The sequence below is a fragment of the Amphibalanus amphitrite genome, unplaced genomic scaffold (assembly GCF_019059575.1).
Source record: "Amphibalanus amphitrite isolate SeventyFive unplaced genomic scaffold, NRLGWU_Aamphi_draft 001247F_arrow, whole genome shotgun sequence".
Classification (NCBI taxonomy): Eukaryota; Metazoa; Arthropoda; class Thecostraca; order Balanomorpha; family Balanidae; genus Amphibalanus; species Amphibalanus amphitrite.
The window spans coordinates 188413-203424 of record NW_024882740.1 but is presented as its reverse complement, the minus strand read 5'-3'; the positions used below and the strand labels follow the sequence as shown (position 1 = coordinate 203424).

The 15012-nt window shown below is 48.2% G+C and overlaps 1 protein-coding gene across 1 annotated transcript in view; it reads left to right on the top strand.

Moving 5' to 3' along the window:
• The first annotated feature begins 121 nt into the window (after nt 1-121).
• LOC122371472 (gamma-aminobutyric acid receptor alpha-like) overlaps nt 122-15012 on the top strand; it is a 27819-nt gene continuing 12928 nt past the window's right edge. The window contains exons 1-3 of the mRNA XM_043347820.1: nt 122-175; nt 1943-2040; nt 4487-4554. Coding sequence (XP_043203755.1) covers nt 135-175; nt 1943-2040; nt 4487-4554 — 207 coding nt within the window. The 5' untranslated portion in view covers nt 122-134. The remainder of the gene's footprint in view (nt 176-1942; nt 2041-4486; nt 4555-15012) is intronic.

Here is a 15012-nt window from a genome sequence, read left to right as displayed (position 1 = left end):
AGGAGAGAGAGAGAGAGATGAGAGATGAGAGAGGAGAGGCGAGAGAGAGTGAAGGAGAGAGAGGGAGAGAGGAGAGGAGAGAGAGCTTCATTAGCCTTCCGTCTTCTTTCCACAGGGTACTGTGCCGCCTTCAGATGCTGATGCTCTTTCTCTGGCTCTGTCAGTTCGGCAACAGGTAAGCACGCAATTAACTTTTTCCGTTCTCTTTAATGTGGAGGATTTGTCACGTCTCCGAGTGGAAGGTACCTAAGTAAACAAATCTCAGCGACTCTAGTGGGTTTACAACTCACGTATCCATTGAAGAAATTGAAGAAAAGATGTGCGCTCACTTATACAAGGACCCTGCGTTCTCCTGGAATGATGTCGTCATTTTCAAAGATATTACCATATTTTATCTTCACGATAAGAAATTGACGATAAAACAGATAAGCATACATACACATTTTTTACATATTTTCATAAGCTTACGCATACTTTTACTCTTAATTGATTATATCACTGTTCACTATTTTTGTTTTGAATCATTGATTTTTCCAGCTACACTAACACTTCCCTGCTGTGGAAGATATCGGCTCCTTTTAGCGGCAGTGTGCAGCCTGAGAGTCGCTGTCTATTCGGTGACGTCATCCCTCGTTTCCCTGTATTTCGGAGTCCACTGATTGGCGTTCCGTGGTCCATTGGCCTTGAAGCCTTCTGGAGCGGAATGATCGCCCGCCGATCTCGCTAAAACGCCACAATTTCGGCGATGCATTGCCACAGTCGAGTGTTCCGAAATAGTTTGGCGACTTATAGTAGACATTTCATGCAACACGATTGATATGTTTCTTCAGTTTCTTAGGGAGTGCAATTCACCACCTACCTGATTTACGTTTGCACTTAGTCAAACTAAATATGACAATTGATACCTATGTGGTTAAGTGATTCCAAAAAGGTGTGCTATGATGTTATTGTGATACGGCAACAAAGTTATGGTAATCATGTTATTTCATTGACGGCAATGAAATACAGCAACAAAAAAGATCAACAAAAAGTTTTCAAGTGTATTATTTATCGTAGAGAAATATTCAAAGGTACCAGCGCTAATCATTCAAAATGTGCTTTCAAATTCACCACACGTGCGTCTCGAACGACGACCAGCCTCGTTCGCTCTGTGTTCAACAACGCACGACTGACGCGGCATTCACCTCCATTAGAGTCGCCGAAGACGCCTTCGGACAGGACAGAGGTGCGTCACAACCGCGTGCTGCCCCTCCCCCGCGGATGGGCATGACTCTACCGATGTCATCGATTAGCCCCTCCCCCGTCCTCCGGAAGGGGATCATTGTCGGTCGGGCGGCGGTGCGTATGGGAACCGCTGGTTCGTGATGAACGAGTCCACTGATGAATGGGACAGTCTGTGCACGGCCCGTGTACGACGACCGCCGCTAAGGACATAATTTCGCCCACGCAGGGTGTCTTTGTACAGTAATTGATCGTGACACTCCGTCGTGATTGTCCATATGACCAAGTGACACGCAAAAGTGCTGTTGTGTGGTTGGCACTTGGCTGATGTTTGCTCGGAAAGTCATGCCGAAGGAGTCGGTATGAATGTCCAAAAACGCAATTGATAGGTGTGGTCGTGGGCACGTTGTGCACAGGTGTCGTTCTAGTTAATCAGTATTGGAAGATAGATGCGTCCACGATGGTCCACGTCTTTATATGATTCCCAAAAAGCTCATGCAACTTACGCGACCATTCGCAGTTACGCAGGCCTATGGAAATAAATATTGTTTGAAATTTAAACATTTCCCCTGTCTTTCAATGCATGCAATATGTATTTCAAGGCCCTATATACCATGCATTTGGTACTTGCAGAGTTGTTTGTGTAACATTTGTGAATGAGACCCGAACCCCCTGTTTATCCTGTCACAGAGACCCGAGTCCCCTGTTTATTCTGTCGCAGGGCCTGGTGCCGGCAGCACAACAGTCACTCCCGTGTCTCAGAGCTGCTCGACAGCCTGCTTAGAGGCTACGACAACAGCATGAGGCCCGACATGGGAGGTGAGGAACGCGACGGGCGTCGTACTGAGAGAGAGAGAGAGAGAGAGAGAGAGAGAGAGAGAGAGAGAGAGAGAGAGAGAGAGAGAGAGAGAGAGAGAGAGAGAGAGAGAGAGAGAGAAGAGAGAGAGAGAGAGAGAGAGGGAGAGAGGGAGAGAGAGAGAGAGAGATAAAAGGAAGAGCGAAAAGAGAGGAGAGCCTGAGAGATAAAGAGGGACGGGGGCAAGGATATAGGTATTTTCTCACAACCTCGCAAAAAGACGCACATTCCAATTAAATGTATACTTTGATTATTGGCGAGCCTAGAGGCGGAGCCCATTTCACAACAAAAGCAAAATTAATTATCCCATTAAATGAATCACCTGCATCGCCCCTTCCTATCCCTGTACCGGAAGCGAGCACAAAGAAAAACGAGCAGCGCCTTTATTGGCCCGTCTTCTTCCATTTGGAGATTTTTCTCAGATCACGTCACTGTAATCTGACGGTAACGTAAATGGATTCGGCACCGGCGCCCACTGGGTGGTGGTGCTGTCACCGTGCGCCCCCCGGGCTGCGGCTCAGTGAGTGATTGCGGTTCCACGTGGCTTTATCAACGCTCACCCCTCCCGGGTCCAGCGAGCTACAACGAGAGACCGTGACACCGCAATATGTCATAGAAATATCAACCACACTGGCTTGAGGAAAAAATTCCGAATCGGTTAGCACGCAATGATTTGAATTAACCCGCGCGATGGGGTCTGCCGAGCAACGCGGTCTGATGGGGGGGGCATTTTGGCCCCCCCCTCAGATCTCGAGAACCACGCAACATAGCGACAAGCGGTAAACGGTGTTGGATAGCCCCAACGGGGAACTACCTTGTGACCCAATTTCATTGACCTCGGTCAAACCGATGACGTCACAGGTCAGGTCAAAGGTCCAATTTTCACCGTTTACAGGCATTTCAAAAAATGCGTTGTAAAATCGAGTAAAATGCATTTCATTGAAAAACATCGATGGGGAAATGTTCTTCAAACACATATTTTGCTATTTGAGGTCACTGATACCAGGTCAGGTCACAGAGGTCAGGTCACTAGGGGGTCACAATATGAAAGTGTCGTGTGATGCATGTTTTATGGTCCATTTTACATGACAAATGCGATTATGTGGGTCAGACAGACTTTAGGGCCAGCTTAGGTCACGTTTTGGTCAAGGTCAGGTCAAGGTCAGGTCAAGGTCAGGTCAAATTAGGTCAAATTTCAAAGTTGATATTTTTGCATAAAATGGGTATCGATTCGATGCAGCTCGTCACGGGGAGTTCAATGGTGGTCTCCGTTTTGCGCTACGAGGTCTAGAATTGCTAAAAATTGTGTTCAAAAAATTAGACGTCATCAATTTTTAACAGTTTTTTTCGCTATAACTTGGCCAAAAAAAGAGGTATCGATCTAAAATTTGGTATGTATATCGAAGAGCGCAGGGACTATCACATATATTCCGGTTTTTTTCGAAATTCGAAAATTTTTTGGAAATTTTTTGAGTTTTTCTAAAAAAAATCATTTTTTTTTATTTTTGGGGGTCAAAATCCCAAACTTTCGAAAATCCGAGATAGCAGTTTTGTAGCGCCGTTTTTTGTCTACACAACCACATAAAGAACTTTAAAATTGCTTGTTAACTGTAGAATTTGTGAGCGTTTAAAGATGTCATGTTTTTTGCTCATTTTTACTCGAACATGACCTCAGTTTGACCTCAATAACTCCTGACCTGAGGTGACCTGTGACTTGAAATTTTGTGTGAAGGTGTCAAATTGATGCCCGGTAAGGTAACAAAAATTTGGCGGCGCTGCGCGCTGCCGTTTTCTCGCTATTTAAGAAAAACCACAGGGGGGGGGGGGCCAAAATGGCCCCCCCCATCAGGGCGCGGGTTAACCGTTTCTTTCGTTGTTATTTTGTTCAGGTAGGTAGATTAAGTTCAGGTACATATTTGATTATTTTGTTTATCACCGAAACAATACGTAATATATAAGGACAATGCAGCTACTTCCGCTCTTTCAATCGGACTGTTTTTCTCTACCTCCCTTCAGTTTCATAACTCCATTTTGCCGTCTTCATTGTCAGGCATAAGGTGGAATTACTTTGGTGTCTGTATGCTAGAATTATAATGACATTTGGTCAGCTAGTGACTTAGTTTATCGTGTACCTGTTCAAATAATACGCGATATTTATTTATGTTCCATGTATGCATGCACCTATGCATGTGAAACGGTTGATAACCTAGTCTGATAGTTGTATGACGGTGAAACAATAACCAAAGTTTTGCTGGAAAGCTGTCAGCATTGAAACTTTGAAACTTTTCTCTAGCATTTCTAATCATATTTTGTAAAAACATAAAAATTAAAGCTGTCCTGAAAACTGTTGGAGTTTACGTGGGCAATGGATAAACGTTGAATGGTGTCTGATTTTCTTTCTCGTTTCAGGGCCACCCACTACAGTCGAGGTGGATATCCAGCTGAAAAGTATGGGACCGATCTCTGAGACGGATCTGGTAAGTCCACCAGCCTTTTAGTCAAGTACCTTATCACCAAGGCTCAGGGAGGCCGGGTTGACAGCGCCTGTTACAGAAATAAAAGCGGAATAGGAAATATGAACCGGCACAAACACCTTTCCTTAGGAATAATGAGGACAAGATTCAAGAAACAAAATATTTCCAGCTGTATTCTCCGCAGCTTCGAATCAAATCATAGCCTTCCTCTCTCGCAAGCGTAAATTGCCATCGGGGGAAGTTTTTCGCTCTGAGGCACTCAATACTGAAGCTGCGTTTCTTGAAGATAAAGTTGTATGAATACTCCGTCTCCATTGGTGCTGTCGTTCCATGCCCTTATATGTAGGTACTTACTTATGCTCTACAGTAGGCCGGCAGAGCTGAAAATATTGACAGGAGCATTTCAGCAAATTATGAATGGCAACTCCATTTTGAGTTTACTTTGCAGTACAATGGACAACATTTTATCGGATGTGCCGACACCTACTCCATCTAAGAGGATACCACATATGTAGCCTTAGAAACTGGACACAACGCCGTGCTCATTGCAGGAATGCACCTTACATCCCTAATGCTTTAGCCAGATTGAATGTCTGTACGTTATCCGCCATTTATGTTATTCTTGTTGTTTTTTTGTAGCTTCAAAGTGACATATTGCAAACATGGCTTTGGGGTATATCGCCACCCACGGTTTGCTGGGCGGGGGGTCGTTAAACTCCCCCAGCCGATAACTCAAGAACCAATAGGCGCAGCGAAACGCACGAGGCGGCAAACGAAAGAACGCGACGAGACGCTTCAGATGAGTACTTTAAAGTTGAATTTTGAGGTCACAGGTGGGGTCAAACACCTGAAATCGGGCTTTCAGTAGCATGGACTTCAGGACTTCGTAATGGGCGCCTCTCGTCATAAACTCTGTCAAAACGGTGCACAATCCTTCATATAAGGCCTACAAGAGTGTCAGCTCCATGTAGGGGTCAGTCAAGCATAGGTCAGGGTCAAGGTCAGGTCAACCAGATAGGCCCGAAAATCAAAACTGATATTCGCAGCCTGTGACACATGTTTTATGGGTAGTTTTGGGCGTAGAACACGATGGCAGTGGCGGATCCAAGGGGGGGGTCACATGGGTCATGGCCCCCCTTGAGGCCCGGGGGCCCAAAGACCTGCCAGGGGCACCACCGGCCTATCAGGGGTATCACAGTCCTGACAGGGGCACCACAGGACCGCCAGGGGCATCACAGGCCTAGCAGGGACACCACGGGCCTGGTGCCCCTGGGCCCTGACAGGACTGTAACGCCCCTGACAAGCCTGAAGCGTCCCCGGCAGGCACGTGGTGCCCCTGACAGGCCTAAGGCGCCCCTGCAAGGCCGGTGGTGCCCCTGGCAGGCCTGTGGTGTCCATGGCAGGCCTGTGGTGCCCTTGCTAGGCCTCTGGTGCCCCTGACAGGCTTGTAATGCCCCTGGAAGGACTGTGGTGCCCCTGGGCCCTGACAAGCCTGAGGTGCCCCTGACAGGCCAGTGGTGCCCTTGCTAGGCCTGTGGTGCCCCTGGCAGGCCTCTGGTGCCCCTGACAGGCTTGCGGTGCCCTTGGAAGGACTGTGGTGTCCCTGGGCCCTGACAAGCCTTAGGTGCCCTTGTTAGGCCTGTGGTGCCCCTGGCAGGCCTCTGGTGCCCTTGCTAGGCCGCTGGTACCCCTGCGCCCGGAGAGGACTGGTGCCCCTGAAAAGTCTGAAGTGCCCCTCGGCAGGCCCGTGGTGCCCCTGACAGGCCCAAGGTGCCCCTGCGAGGCCGGTGGTGCCCCTGGAAGACCTCTGGTGCCCCTGGCAGGTCTGTGGTGCCCCTGGCAGGTCTGTGGCGCCCTGGCAAACCTGTGTTGACTGGTGCCCCTGCTAGGTCGCTGGTGCCCCTCACAGACCTGTGGTGCCCCTGGGCCTTGACAAGCCTGAGATGGCTGGCTATGACAGGCTCGTGGTGCCCCTGATAGACCAGTGGTGCCCTTGCTAGGCCTGCAGTGCCCCTGGCAGGCCTCTGGTGCCCCTGCTACCCCTGCGCCCGGAGAGGACTATGGTGCCCCTGAAAAGCCTGAAGTGCCTCTCGACAGGCCCGTGGTGCCCCTTGGCCCTGACAGGCCCAAGTTACCCCTGCGAGGTCGGTGGTGCTCCTGGCAGGCCTCTGGTGCCCCTGGCAGGTCTGTGGTGCCCCTGGCAGGCCTGTGTTGACTGGTGCCCCTGCTAGGCCGCTGGTGCCCCTCACAGGCCTGCGTTGCCCCTGGAAGGACTGTGGTACCCCTGCCCCTAGGGGTGCTCATGGGCCCAACAGGCCCGTTGTGCCCCTGACAGGCCTGTCGTGTATACTTGCTAGACCTGTGGTGCCCCTGCTTCCTGGCAGGCCTGTGGTGCCCCTGGCGGGCCTGTGGCGCCAGGGGCGTAACTTTTTGGTTTTCGTTGGGGGGGCAACGCTGTCAGGGGCGCCTTTTTAAGGGCATGGGGGCGCCTCCCCGTGACTGTCTAGAAATAAGTCTTATTTCAGTTAACGGCAGCATTTTTTTTTTTACCATAGCACGTTGTTTTTGTGCCGTCGTGTTTTGGCACGTTATGTTGCAGTTTTTTTTCTGAAATAGCGCGCCAAAAGCGCGGAATTATTTTGTAACCAAATACATTTTGAAAGCACTTTGGGGACCAGGGTAGTGACGCCTTATTAAACAACGCATATGGTAGTTCTTCTAAAGAAACGAGACGAACTGATGAATTGACAAAAAGAAAAGAAAAAACAACTGATAAAAAGGCGAGATTAAAGAAACAAATCTGTAGAACTTCACCCCACGCAGAAGCAAGGGACGTTTTTACGCCTCCCCTTTTAAGTTAAGAACACACTTCATACTGCATCTTTTCCGCACGTGTTCTAGAAGCAAACCAGTGGCAAAAATTTGCCCTCATCGAAAAAAATAAAAAATTGCCCCCCCCCCCGCCCGCGCCGGGCCGGGGGGGGGAGTGAACACCTCCCCTGCGGTTTTTCGCAGATATCTCAAAACTCCGCGCCGCCGTTTTTGGCACACCTGTTCATGCATCTTTTTTTTACACATGTGCAAATTTCAGACCCAGAGCTCTCAAGGTCAGGTCACCAGGTCACGTCAAAAGACCTCACCTCAGAAAAAAGTTGCAATCCTCGTCATAGCTACACCGACTGAACGATCGCCTTGAAACTTTCAGCGATTGATAAGAGTAACAGTATGTCTAAAATGTTTATCTCGGAATTTTGATATCAGTGACCTATGGTCAGGTCAATTTTGCGACCTCTCCATTATAAGTCAATGGGAGAAAATTGAAATGAGCCTTTTTTGGACGAATGGTATTTAGAACCCTCTCAAACATCGTTTCATAGGTAAACATGATACACTGAATCGGAAAAAATGCACCTGTGACCCCTCTGTGTGCCCTTGAGGTCATCTCAGGTCATAGACGGTCACCACCAGTTTTTTGGCTGTAACTTTTGATAAAGGCGTGCTAGAGCGATGAAAACACTTCAGATGTATTCAGCTCGACGATACGGATCGACTGATATGCAACATGACCCTTTTCGGTCAGGTTATGACTAGAGATTGCAATCCCGGAACGTTTTACCAATCCCGGGATCCCGAAAGTTTTTATTTCGGGATCCCGGGATCCCGGGATCCCGGTCTTGTCACTAAATGTCGTAAGAGTGATTTCCTACTGACATATTTTGCGTCTTTTAGCTTACCACAAACAAAGAGGCAACCAAAAGCCATCCTTAGACCATGTCATTTGCATTAAAAACGATTGAATTTGCGAATAAAACGTTTCGATTTGATTAGCATTAGCATTTATTCCCAATTGGCCTTCATAAAACTGTGCGTCGACCAGTACGTTTACTAGACGGGTTCCAGCACATCCACGCCTCACTCACTCTTCCTCTACGCTACTCGTGGTTAGCGCGACAGTTTTAAGCCATTGCCATGCTGGTAGGTCTGTCTACTTAAAAACTCGCAACGAGTGTACGCCAACTTTGGCAGCTCCCTATTTCACAATGTTTTCAAAACGTCGCTTGGTCACTTTACCTCCTTCCGGTTCCGCTTTCATCATTAATGTCTCTCAGAATTTGCTCGAAAGTCTCTTTGAGAGCAGAGTCACTGACTGGGAGAGCTCCACTCTACCGTCTTCAACGTCTGAATCAGTGAGCTCTGCCGTCACTTGCGTGACATCTGTGACATGTTTCTGCGACACGAGCTCAAAGACTGTCTTGATGACCTCCTTTGTTCCGGCCACGGACGGGCAAGTCAGAATCGCTGAACGATCTGTGATCCTGATAAAGATGTTGCAGCGCTGATGCTGCAATTTTTTGGCGTTCGGGACCCTTTTTCGTACGTATTTAAGCGGCTTGACCGCTGTGGGTGATACCCGAGAGCTACCAACAGTCAACACGGTCGATTGTCGACGGCCAATACGGGGTGCCAGCTAAATAGTTTATCTGCTTTATGTCACGCAGCACCATAAACAGTGTAAACAAGACTCGTGCAGCGGCTGCATTCTTTTTAAGGTGAAAAACTGATTCTTTTCGGGATACCGGGATTGGCGGAATTTCGGGATCGGGATCGGGATTAAAATCCCGCCGGGATTCCGGGATCCCGATCCCGGGATTGCAATCTCTAGTTATGACCTTGACCTGAGGTCAAATTTTAAAAATGACCTTTCAAGGTCAAAAAATAGTTCATTCGACGCGTCTCGACGAGAGGAACATGATGCTGCCAAAAGTAATGTCGTGGCACTCTTAAGTCAAAAGTTATTGCCAAAAAACAGTTTTCGTGAAAACTGCTATTTTACAGTTTTTGCCCTTTGGAGGCTAAACCGTTGACCTTAGGTCAAATCTGAGAACAATGGTCAGAAAGGTCTGTAAAAGGGCTATCGAATGCGCTTTTCCGCGGCGCTGTAGCTCTATTGGTCCCGAGTTAGCCGTTGCAGTTTCCAAAATTGTTGAAATGGCCTACATTTGACCTTCGATGACCTCAGGCGACCTGACCTTTGACCTGACCCAAAAAATGACCGAAGTGTTTCCGTCATTGTTTTTGATGCTCTTTCGAATGATGCTTACTGCGTGTCGCTACGTGGCCCAGGAGCCGAGTTAGACCAGACACCCCCCTCACCGCCCGGCGCGGAAGTCGCGGAGCACCAGCCCGGCGCGGGTTAATCCCAGGCTGAGAGCGTTCAAGCTTAGGTCACCCATATACCTCTGTATACCGAGACATGCAGAAGTCTGTGGCTCACCAGGTGATATCAAGTTATCACGAAATGATAGGGGAGAGTGGGGTGGGTTGTATCAGTTTTTACTCCGAGACCCATAAACTCGTAACTATCCGTGATAAACTCATTATTTCCATACTGTCCCCTTCCTTGATTCTTCTGCTTTTTTGTGCAAAGTAACTTTTCCGCTACCTCTACCAGTTTTTCTTCTACGGTCTGCCGAATAGAACAATGTTTTTGATACAACTTGCCCCATGGCTTGGGTGAGTTGTATCACATGGTGGGGTAATTTGTATCACTATTTCACGTTTCAGGGAGTGTGCTTGCTACTGGTTTTGAACATAACAGCAACATTAAATGGGGTTAATACAATGTATAGGTATGCTCAAAGGCTTCACTTTATTAGACCAAACTTAGGTCAATGCAATCCGAACGAAACATCAACAGACTAGACGCAAAAGTGGCCCGTTAAGAGCAAAGAAGCCAACACATTGTGCCGAAATGGAACGAGCATTGACTAGCTACCTACAAACGCGAGCCAGGGCTTAGCTTTCGCGATCAAAAGCAACATAGTACATACCCATACATACATACATACATACATACATGTTACAACATACCCCACCCGGCTCTGATACAACATGTACCTAGCCGCCATCTTGGAAAAACATCCTCGTGCTAAAAAAAAAACAGCGGACAGCTGGAGAAATCCGTTTTCACTCACGCAGCCTTAGAACCTACCCTCACCACCGCTACGGAGATTTTCAAATTCGTGCACATCTAAATGCCCAAAACACACATTTTCTTGCAACTTATTTTTTTAGAATGACATTAAAACAAAAACAAAATCGGCTCTCACCTCGAGACGCGTCCACTCAGCCACAAGACAGAACAGGGAAAGATGGCGCCCGGAAAACCTCGTCGGCTGGTCGTGTCGCGAGCGCCATCCATTGGATAAGTTTGGCACAATTCGCCCTGATACAACTTGGACATGATACAACTCTCCCCGCTCTCCCCTACAAATTACTCCTGCTTTGATCTAGAGGTGGCAAAACGTGAAAATTTTGGGAACCAGACTCGAACCAGACCCGGCTGGACATTTCTGGAACCAGTCGGACCCGGTCTAAGTTGGAATCGGAACCAGTTGGACCCGTTCCCCAAAAATCAATTACCTAATACAAACCGTTTGTAGAAATCATTAATTGCATCGTGTAAAACAGCCCTTTTCCCACTGATAATACTTATGAACTACAGTGTGCAAAGGAACATACATGAGCAAATGTTTTCTTTCCATTCACTTCATATTTTGCAATCATATGTAGTGTCCACTATGTATGGTTTATGGTAGGACCCGGTTGGACCCGCCAGAAAATTTCCAGGAACCGGTCCGGACCCATATGGGTCCAGACCGGTTCTTTTGACCGGGTCCTCGGGTCCACATTTTGCCACCCTTTGAACAAAAAAGATGATGTAGGATGCCAGTATAGTCAGAGGAGCGCTAACATTGGCTCGATGGGTGCTATGAACCGTTGGGACGCTACGCCAAGCAAGAGTGGCGCTTTAACAGCAGGGATACCATAACACACAAGGCCCTGTGGGACGATTACATTGACTCAAGGGGCGCCCTTTAGAATCGGTGCGACACCGTGCAGAGGGCGCCATTCTTAACCACATCAATTTTAATACTCACTGCAGATGGCCTCCAAACTGTCTCGAGGGGTGCCTTCAGGAACCGATGGAACAGCCACCGAAATAGGGGCGCCGCTCTAGCTGCAGTGATGAAATAAGGTATTGACCGCATTGACCAGAGGAGCGCTTCATGTGGCTAAAGGGGCGCGTTGGTAAACTGGTGGGGCGCCACCCCATGCCCAGCGAGGGGCGTCGTACTTAGCAAGGAAATTATGTCAGTCAGAGGAGCGCGAACTTCGGCTCGAGGGGCGCTTGTATGAACCGTTGAGGCGCTAACCTAGCTAAGTGTGCCGTTTTAGCAGCAGGGATGCCATAACACACTATAGCGTGCTATGGTATCTAGGCCCTCTAGCCTCCCCCCCCCCCTCCCCGAGGAGCGATGATTATGACTCAAGGAGCGCCCTTAAGAATTGGTAGGCCACATACATTTCATTACTCAGTGCAGAGGGGCGCCAAAACGGGCACGAGGGGCGCCTTCAGGAGCCAATGGGGCAGTCTACGGACTGGGGGCGCTGTTCTAGCAACAATGATGATAAGGTATTGGCCAGAGGGGCGCTTCATCCACCTGAAGGGTCACATTGATAAACGGATGGGGCGCCGCTCTGCATGCGGGGGCATTAGTTATTAGCAAAACAGATGACATAAGACGTGCGTGTTGTCAGAGGGGCACCACTTTGGCTCGAGGGGCGCTTTTTAACCAATGGGGCACGCTATTTAGCTAAGTTTTTACTTGCCGCAAGCGGCGCACCATCCCTGAGGAACGTTACACAAACGACTGACGACTCTCTCGACATGGGCATCAGAGGTGCCCCTATAGACCTCACAGGCGTCTCTAATTCCCATTGAGGCGCCCCTTTGGGCTTCAACTGGAGCTCCTCTTTCTATGGGCCTCGGAGGCGCCCCCATTTGGCTTGCAGTCTCCCCTCTTTCGTATTGGGGCGCCATTATGGCCTTAATGGGCGCCCCTTTTTCATGTGGGCGCCCCCTATACTATAGACCTCAGAGGCACCCCGAAGGGCCTCAGAGGCCAATAAGGTGCCCCTCTTTCGCATGCAGGCGCCCCTGTGGCCATCTCAGGCGCCCGTGTTTTGCATTGAGGCGCCCCTGAGGACTTCATGGGCGCCCCTCTTTCGCATGCAGGCGCCCCCACGGCCTCAGAGGTTCCCCTCTCACGCATCCCATTTCCATATAGGCGATGGCGCCCCCTTGAAAGATGGCGCACGCGCTCCTATGACGCCGCTGGCCCGTGAGGGCGCCTTTCGGGCCTGGGGGCGCCCACCAAGGTTGGGGGGGGCAAACGGAATGTTGGGGTGGCAAAATTTCAAGTTGGGGGGGCACCTGCCTCCCCAAAAGTATACAAAGTTACGCCCCTGTGTGGCGCCCCTACAAGGCCGAAGGTGCCCCTGACAGGTTTGTGGTGTCCCTGGAAGGACTTTGGTGCCCCTGACAAAACTGAAGTGTCAAGGACAGACCCTTTAGACGCCAGGGTCAAGTTCGTCGGACTGACAACGATTTACTTACCTGATAACGTTCCTGGTAAGTACTCACTACTCAGCGTCCACAACATATATACACATAGCACATTCATATATACTTGCTTACAATTGGTAAATGTGGTTGTGGCTAAGAGTTAAGATACTGACTAAAAATAAAAAATAAAAAGAAAAAAAAACTGAAAATGGGGGCACCACCAAAATGAAGTGGACGAAATCCGTTGAGTTTTTAATTTTGGGTATAGGTAGGGGCACCACTTCGATTCATGACCCTCCCCTTGGAGTTTTCCTGGATCCGCCCCTGCGACGATGGTGACATCCATTTTATCATATGTGTACGTGTTTGGCTAAAAAAGTTCAATTTAAAAAATGCATGTATCATGGTCGTGAAGAAGTCACGAGAAATTGCCCAGATTCAGTTCAAGATTTTGGAAAATTCGGAACAATAATCAATAATCGAAGATAGCCATTTAAATGTTCATGGTATTGGCAGTCTAACGGCGTTTACGGCATGTCTGTATGTCTATTCCGTGATTTTATATGATTTTTTGAACATATGCCGTTTTTGGTCGAAAACTCAGAAATCATGACGTCACTAAAACCTCGATATCTCAATAATTTTCCGACCGATTTTTTTTTAAACTTTGTTACAATAAACTTCAAACAATTCCATACAGGTACCCAAAATTTGACGCGCCTGCGGCGCGCCGTTTTTATGCTATGGCGCGGCGAAAAAAGTGGGGGCGCTTATCGCCCGACGCCCCCCCCCCCAGCAACTCGCGGGTTAACCCGCGCCCCGCTGGGGGGGGGGGGCAGAATCTGCCCCCCTCCCGTTTTTCGCCAATAACTTCTAAACGCGTTACACCAGCGACGTCAAACTTTCAGTATAAGGTACTGAAAGTTTGACGTCGCTGGCGTAACGCGTTTAGAAGTTATTGACGAAAAACGGGAGGGGGCAGATTCTGCCCCCCCCCCAGCGGGGCGCGGGTTAACCCGCGAGTTGCTGAAAAGTTGCGGAAAAAAAATTGAGGAAATGATGTTTTAGTGACGTCATGTTCGCCATTTTCGCCTAAAAAATGGCAAAATGTTTAACGCCGCTAACATCTTCATTTTTAAAGGAATCAAGACGTCACAAAAAAAGGTTATACGTGAGTCTACTTTGTCTATCAAATGGCAATCTCGGTTTTGATTTTGGCCCATTTTTTCTAAATAAATTGACTTTTTGGGAATTATTAAATCAAAAATTTGGGTGTATCGAAATAACGGAATATATGTCAGAGAAGTGGTCTACGTGCACCTAAATACCAATTTTTAGAAGAATCGGTTCAAAAATGTGGGAGTTATTCAAAATTTTATGACGTCACGACACACAAAATTTTAGAAAAATGATTTTTCTGAAAGTTTTAGACCTCATACGGAAACAAAAATAGGACCATTCGATTCGCCGTGAAAAACTGCACCACTGCTAGACACCTTTTTAGGCCTTAACAACCAACTTCAAAATTTGACCTCACTTGACCTGACCTTGACCTGACCTCGGCCTGAAATTCATCCAGAGGTGGTCCATATCACTAATTGAGTGTGCTTATTGAATTCTATGAATAAAATGACCCATAAAACATGTGTCGCACATGCCCTTTTCTATATTTTGTTTTTGGTGACCTGACCTGACCTGACCTGACCTTGACCTTGACCTTTGAATGATATTGTATGCAACGAATATTGTCTTGGTAGCCTAAGAACACGTTTTGGGCAATCAGTCTCAGTCCATTCTTCGGCAACTACGGTACAAGGCCGATGCTGTAGAAACTTGCATTTTGTACCCTTGACATGACCTTGACCTGACCTCTGATCGACTTAAGCAAAAAAAATTGGGCTCTTAAGATCTGCCTTGTTGAGAGCTTTCTATTGCCGTTTTCCCTGTCTTTCTACGACCATCGGTTCGGAAGAAGACAAGGGGGCAGAATCTGCCCCCCCCCCCCCCCCAGCAGGGCACGTATGGCTGAATAGCCCAACGGAGCGCGGGTT